This window comes from Hypomesus nipponensis, chromosome 15, assembly GCF_054491055.1.
Source record: "Hypomesus nipponensis isolate SF chromosome 15, ASM5449105v1, whole genome shotgun sequence".
Classification (NCBI taxonomy): domain Eukaryota; kingdom Metazoa; phylum Chordata; class Actinopteri; order Osmeriformes; family Osmeridae; genus Hypomesus; species Hypomesus nipponensis.
In genome coordinates, this window is record NC_140375.1 from 7,847,108 (window position 1) to 7,853,613 (window position 6,506).

Sequence of the window (6,506 nt, forward strand, 5' to 3'; positions counted from 1 at the left end):
TGCACGAGTGCCATGCTCACGTGCACAACGAAGGGGACTCACGTGCACGAGTGCCAGAGGGGGTCTTGTGATGGCCCTGGCGTACTGGAAGATGGTTTGCAGGATCATGCGAGGGGGGTGGAGGTGTCATAAATGCTGTAGCAGGACCATGTTATGGCCATTATGCAGCCCCAAATGCAGAACACGCTAATAAAGAAGGATGTGGGGCAGAGAGAATGGAGGGGAGGCGACCAAGAGAGAGAGTGAGAGAGAGAGAGAGAGAGAGAGAGAGAGAGAGAGAGAGAGAGAGAGAGAGAGAGAGAGAGAGAGAGAGAGAGAGAGAGAGAGAGAGAGAAAGGAGGGGGAGAGGGTTAGGATCGTGGTTGGGAAGTTTAACGACTTGAAACCCATTCAGTTCCTCATGCACCCTGACCTTAGCACACTCAACATATAGCATGTGAAAGCTACCCTATCACTAGTTATTCATCCTGTCAGTGAATGTGATATTACTTTATATGGTATTACCTTACACATTATGTGGAAACTGACCTGATTTGTCAGGTTTAATGACTCTTTGTTGTACAAAATTGTCTCATGTTGTTTGTTGTACTACTCGCCCGTAGCTTCATATGGGGCAATAAAAGACATCACACAACATGAAGATCATGTGTCGCTTTTCTGTTCAATGCTAAACAAGGGAGTGTACTCAGTTCTACCTAGTTCAGAACTGGCCTGCCAAGGTTGACACAATTCCAAAACTCGCTGCTGTTGTTTACAGAGGTAAAGTATACAATGAGCAATGGCAGGAAAAGGTCCAAGAGGCCCACACTTAGCTCAAGTGTTAGTCTGAGATGCAACACTCTTTAGGGGGGTGGGAACACCTGGGGGGCTTCCTGACCTCTCTAATCAAAGCATGCCTCAATGCCAGGTTAGAAGCTGTCACACCCAACCACGGATTCTCTACAATGTGTTGCCTGGGTGAGGCGAGATCCGACACTAACTTGCTAATTACCACACGGGGCGATTCCATTGGCCAGCCTACCTCTATCACCCTTCACCCCTGACCAGTCAGAAGGCAGAAGAAACAGCCTGCAGCGCCACAAGTCCACCACAAGCACATCCACGCTGAAGACGAGGAAGACACGGAGGGGGAGACTGATGAAGACAAAAAAAAGCAGAGGGAGTTAACAACAGATACAGAGAGTGAGAGAGTTAAAGGCCTGTAGGTCACCAGGTGAGTGTTGGTGGATTGAGGGTCTTTGGTTTGATGGATGATAATACTTCTTGAACTTAGCTATGCAGTCAGATCCCAGTACCATGCAGAGTTAATAGGTTCAATCAACACACCTGGCTAATATCGTAACGGGCCTGTTTAGGGTGGGTGCTTTCTGTCAGTCCACCTCACCTGTTCACTGACGAGGCCTGGGCTGTTGCTTTACCGGACCGTTCCCTTTTCCTTTGCAAATCCAAACTAATGACTTAATAGACATTAAAGACGTTAAATAAACATTAATAGTGAACATGTGACATTGCCTTAATCGGAGGTTTTGTGTGAAGTGATACCGCTGAAGATAAAACTGTAACCGTTTTTACAAACTCGCTTGTGTTGTCTCTGTCACGCGCCAGCAACCCAGTCAACAATTGAGAATGCCGTCGAACGTGGATGGTGACCTGGGGTACGGTAGCGTGGCGGCTGGTCAGGGTCCCGGTCTGGCAGGCAGCCTGGTCGTGTCGGAGACAGTGCCGCTCTTGATCCCGGAGTCTGAACCGGAACCGCGGAAATGGGCACCATTGACCAAGGAGCAGTTGGAGCGAGAAGCAGGAGGACCGAGATGGAGGAAGATTCGTTCTCGGCTGGTCTGGTTCTTCTGGATATGTTGGCTGGCAATACTCGGTGCTTCTATTGCCATCATCGTTCAGAGCCCCCGGCCGGTTGCCCCGGCACTGTTGTGGTGGCAAAAGGCGTTGTTTTATCGCCTGCAGCCCGCACTGTTCATGGACGCCGAAATGCAAGGAGCCGGTGTCATCGGTGAGTCAAGTTTTCTTGCTTGCTTTTGGGTCACCTTTTATGTTGCCCACTTGTCTTTCTCACTAACTAACTCTTAAAACTTAAAATATGTCATAGCAGAACTGAACATGTTTGAAGACTGGCGGAATGACTGACTTTCTCTCACTCATACCAACCCAGCTGTTAGTGAGCGCCTCCCCTACCTACAGTCCCTGGGGGTGGGGGCTGTGGTGCTGGAAGGACTGTTCAGCAATGCTGTGTCCGCCATAGACCTCTCTTTGGTGGACCCCAGCGTGGGAACAACACCCCAGATCCAGCATCTTCTCATGGAGAGCCACAAGGCTGGTAAGAACTGGATCATTGTGTAGACTTGTCACTTGTGGAGACTGAGGAAGAAACTCAATATTAGTGGTTGTGGGTATGTTTACACTGTCCTACATTGATACCTAAAATTAATATTGTCCAAAGAGAGGAGACATCGATGGCTGTGAATGATAACTATCAACATACATTCCCATTTATTTTATTTTATTCATAATCCTATTGATCCATAAGCCCTGTACCTCGTCATTCTGAGCAGCAAACTACGCACACAAAAGAAAAAGAAAATATGCACACACATACCCCCCCCCCCTTTCCTGCAGGTCTGAAGGTAGTTCTGGACTGGTGTGATCTGGATCTGGCTGCACCTGAGGCCCTGGTGAACAACAGCAATGTCCAGGTACAGCAGTGATGGTCTCTCTGGGTCGGTATCGGATCGAGGATTTAACCTGGACCTCTCTTATTACTTGATTTCCCAGAAGGCCATTCGTTACTGGTTGGACCAGGGTGTGGCCGGATTTGGAATCTGTGACACTGACACAGCCTACTCGCAGAAGGTACTGATGAAAATATGTCATCTGAGGAGCTAAGATTGTATATGTATTTTTAGAAAATTATATGAAATGAAAATAACTGTGTTTCAGACCCTGGTGGAGTTGAGAGTTTTGCTCGAGGAGTTCAGCACTCAAGATGATGAGAGGTAGTCTGGTCATCTTAACACACTGCAAAACCAGTGTATAGAATGGCTTGTTCAATGCTGACGTGTGTGTGTGTGTGTGTGTGTGTGTGTGTGTGTGTGTGTGTGTGTGTGTGTGTGTGTGTGTGTGTGTGTGTGTGTGTGTGTGTGTGTGTGTGTGTGTGTGTGTGTGTGTGTGTGTGTGTGTGTGTGTGTGTGTGTGTGTGTGTGTGTGTGTGTGTGTGTGTGTGTGTGTGTGTGTGTGTGTGTGTGTGTGTGTGTGTGTGTGTGTGTGTGTGTGTGTGTGTGTGTGTGTGTGTGTGTGTGTGTGTGTGTGTGTGTGTGTGTGTGTGTGTGTGTGTGTGTGTGTGTGTGGTGCAGGATAGTGATGGTAACACAGAAAGGAGACGTTCCGAACACCTCCAGCTCCTCCCTCAACACCTCAATGGTTGAGCTGGTCACAAGGTCACTCCTGCCACAAGCGCATCACCTCCTGTCTACACAGGAAGTGGCAATTGCCGTGGAAACGCTCCTGGATACGCCAATGGGAGATGCATGGCCGAGCTGGACAGTAGGAAGCAGGAAATACTAGCCCAGCTTTTTTCCAAGTGATGTGTGGTTACACCTCATCTCTGAGCATTATTCTTACTGAGTGTGTGTATTCTTACTGTGTGTTTGTGTGTCAGTTGGGAGAGGAGTTGGCGTGGCGGCTGCAGAGAGTGCTCATGGTTCTGATGATGACGCTTCCTGGATCACCTGTTGTGAAATACGGAGAAGAGATCAACCCCACTCAGGTAGCTACTGTAGTGAGAGATCACCCCCACTCAGGTAGCTACTGTAGTGAGAGATCACCCCCACTCAGGTAGCTACTGTAGTGAGAGATCACCCCCACTCAGGTAGCTACTGTAGTGAGAGATCACCCCCACTCAGGTAGCTACTGTAGTGAGAGATCACCCCCACTCAGGTAGCTACTGTAGTGAGAGATCACCCCCACTCAGGTAGCTACTGTAGTGAGAGATCACCCCCACTCAGGTAGCTACTGTAGTGAGAGATCACCCCCACTCAGGTAGCTACTGTAGTGAGAGATCACCCCCACTCAGGTAGCTACTGTAGTGAGAGATCACCCCCACTCAGGTAGCTACTGTAGTGAAAGATCACCCCCACTCAGGTAGCTACTGTAGTGAGAGATCACCCCCACTCAGGTAGCTACTGTAGTGAGAGATCACCCCCACTCAGGTAGCTACTGTAGTGAGAGATCACCCCCACTCAGGTAGCTACTGTAGTGAGAGATCACCCCCACTCAGGTAGCTACTGTAGTGAGAGATCACCCCCACTCAGGTAGCTACTGTAGTGAGAGATCACCCCCACTCAGGTAGCTACTGTAGTGAGAGATCACCCCCACTCAGGTAGCTACTGTAGTGAGAGATCACCCCCACTCAGGTAGCTACTGTAGTGAGAGATCACCCCCACTCAGGTAGCTACTGTAGTGAGAGATCACCCCCACTCAGGTAGCTACTGTAGTGAGAGATCACCCCCACTCAGGTAGCTACTGTAGTGAGAGATCACCCCCACTCAGGTAGCTACTGTAGTGAGAGATCACCCCCACTCAGGTAGCTACTGTAGTGAGAGATCACCCCCACTCAGGTAGCTACTGTAGTGAGAGATCACCCCCACTCAGGTAGCTACTGTAGTGAGAGATCACCCCCACTCAGGCAGCTACTGTAGTGAGAGATCACCCCCACTCAGGCAGCTACTGTAGTGAGAGATCACCCCCACTCAGGTAGCTACTGTAGTGAGAGATCACCCCCACTCAGGTAGCTACTGTAGTGAGAGATCACCCCCACTCAGGTAGCTACTGTAGTGAGAGATCACCCCCACTCAGGTAGCTACTGTAGTGAGAGATCACCCCCACTCAGGTAGCTACTGTAGTGAGAGATCACCCCCACTCAGGTAGCTACTGTAGTGAGAGATCACCCCCACTCAGGTAGCTACTGTAGTGAGAGATCACCCCCACTCAGGCAGCTACTGTAGTGAGAGATCCCCCCCACTCAGGTAGCTACTGTAGTGAGAGATCACCCCCACTCAGGTAGCTACTGTAGTGAGAGATCACCCCCACTCAGGTAGCTACTGTAGTGAGAGATCACCCCCACTCAGGTAGCTACTGTAGTGAGAGATCACCCCCACTCAGGTAGCTACTTTACATGGAATAGATCAGTCACACAGTGTTCTATCCCCCCAGGTAGTCTCTCTTGCAGTTTATTGTTTGACACAGTTCACTGTGACTGAGTAATCATGTGGTGTAGGTGAGTGATCCTCTTGTCTCTTACAGAATGTTTCTCTGGGCTTGGTGCAAGGTCAACACGCGGACGTACAGATGGTGAGGAGAACACAGTTGACGCCGTTCTTTACTCCTCTGTTATTTATCCTCCGCTTTTTTACATTTCTTCCTTTCCAGCATTTTCCCTTCCCTCTCCCCCCACCCGTGTACTCTCTTCTCCCTCTCCATCTGCCCTTCCTCTTAACTCTGTCACCTGTCCTTCGTCCTTTCCTCCTCTCATCTCCCTTGTTCCCTCCCCCCATCAGGATGAGGGGAGGCGTCAGCGTTCGGAGGTGTCTCTCTTCAGCTCTCTCAGCCACTACAGAGGACGAGAAGAGGCCCTGCTCTTCGGGAGCCTCTCCTTCCTCTCCTTCAACAGCACCTCCCTCTCCTCCTCGTCCAGCAACTCGTCCTCCCTCCCCTCCTCCTTCTCTCCTCCCATCCTGGCGTTTCTGCGTTCCTGGGGTTGCGTCCATGTCCTGGTGGTGGTGAACTTGGGATCAGAAACCCACGCTCTGGACCCCGCTTGGGCCCCTAGCTTGCCCAGCGCCGGAGTGTTCATGACCAGCACAGGGATGAACCGTTTAGGAGCCATCTCCCTCGACGCCCTGAAGCTCGGACCACAGGAAGGCATCGTCATTAAGCTGTTCCAGACAGGAAGTTACAGCCCTTAGTCCTCACTGGGGGGGAGGGGGGAGGTGACTTAGTGACACGGAGAACCAGAGGACTAGGTTTGTAATAGTAAAAAAGGTATTTTGCTGTAAAAAAAAGTTTTTTTAAAGGTGACGTTCAAGATGGCAAAATAGTCACAATAAAATGTAAAGTAACCAACATTGTATTTATTGTACACCTCAGCTGCCAATAGGGGGAGCCACACAACAACAGCACAGTACATGATTCAATCTAACATTACTTTATTACTCTCTTCATTTCGTATGACAACATTATCTGCTGTGACTGTATGGAGGATTATAAGGGCCAAAACTAAATAAATATTATAACACAAAGCTTAAATAAATGACTAATTATATAATGTAATGCCTAATTGACAGACAAAATATATAAATTACAAATTAAATGAGACACTAAATATATAAATGTTACATGTATTTGTGTGTATATAAATATATATTTGTTTTAATGTGTTCACATTTATTTATTTATCCTTACATTTATTTAAGCTGCAACTTTGCAAAAGTATCGGT

The 6,506-nt window shown here is 48.8% G+C and overlaps 1 protein-coding gene across 1 annotated transcript; it reads left to right on the top strand.

The window, feature by feature from the left end:
• Positions 1-1,065: 1,065 nt before the first annotated feature.
• On the top strand, positions 1,066-6,132 carry LOC146257269 (amino acid transporter heavy chain SLC3A2). Its single transcript, XM_084674655.1, has 10 exons — positions 1,066-1,213; positions 1,606-2,008; positions 2,168-2,332; positions 2,632-2,708; positions 2,788-2,865; positions 2,953-3,008; positions 3,366-3,555; positions 3,671-3,778; positions 5,314-5,361; positions 5,568-6,132. The coding sequence occupies exons 2-10, from the start codon at positions 1,627-1,629 to the stop codon at positions 5,973-5,975; spliced, it is 1,512 nt and encodes a 503-aa protein (XP_084530781.1). The 5' UTR covers positions 1,066-1,213; positions 1,606-1,626; the 3' UTR covers positions 5,976-6,132.
• The last annotated feature ends 374 nt before the right edge of the window (positions 6,133-6,506 follow it).

Coding starts and splice junctions, on each gene's coding strand:
- LOC146257269 (XM_084674655.1), top strand. CDS start 1,627: ATGCCGTCGAACGTGGATGGTGACCTGGGGTACGGTAGCGTGGCGGCT. Junction 2,333..2,631: donor CATGGAGAGCCACAAGGCTG/GTAAGAACTGGA, acceptor CCTTTCCTGCAG/GTCTGAAGGTAGTTCTGGAC. Junction 2,709..2,787: donor TGAACAACAGCAATGTCCAG/GTACAGCAGTGA, acceptor TTGATTTCCCAG/AAGGCCATTCGTTACTGGTT.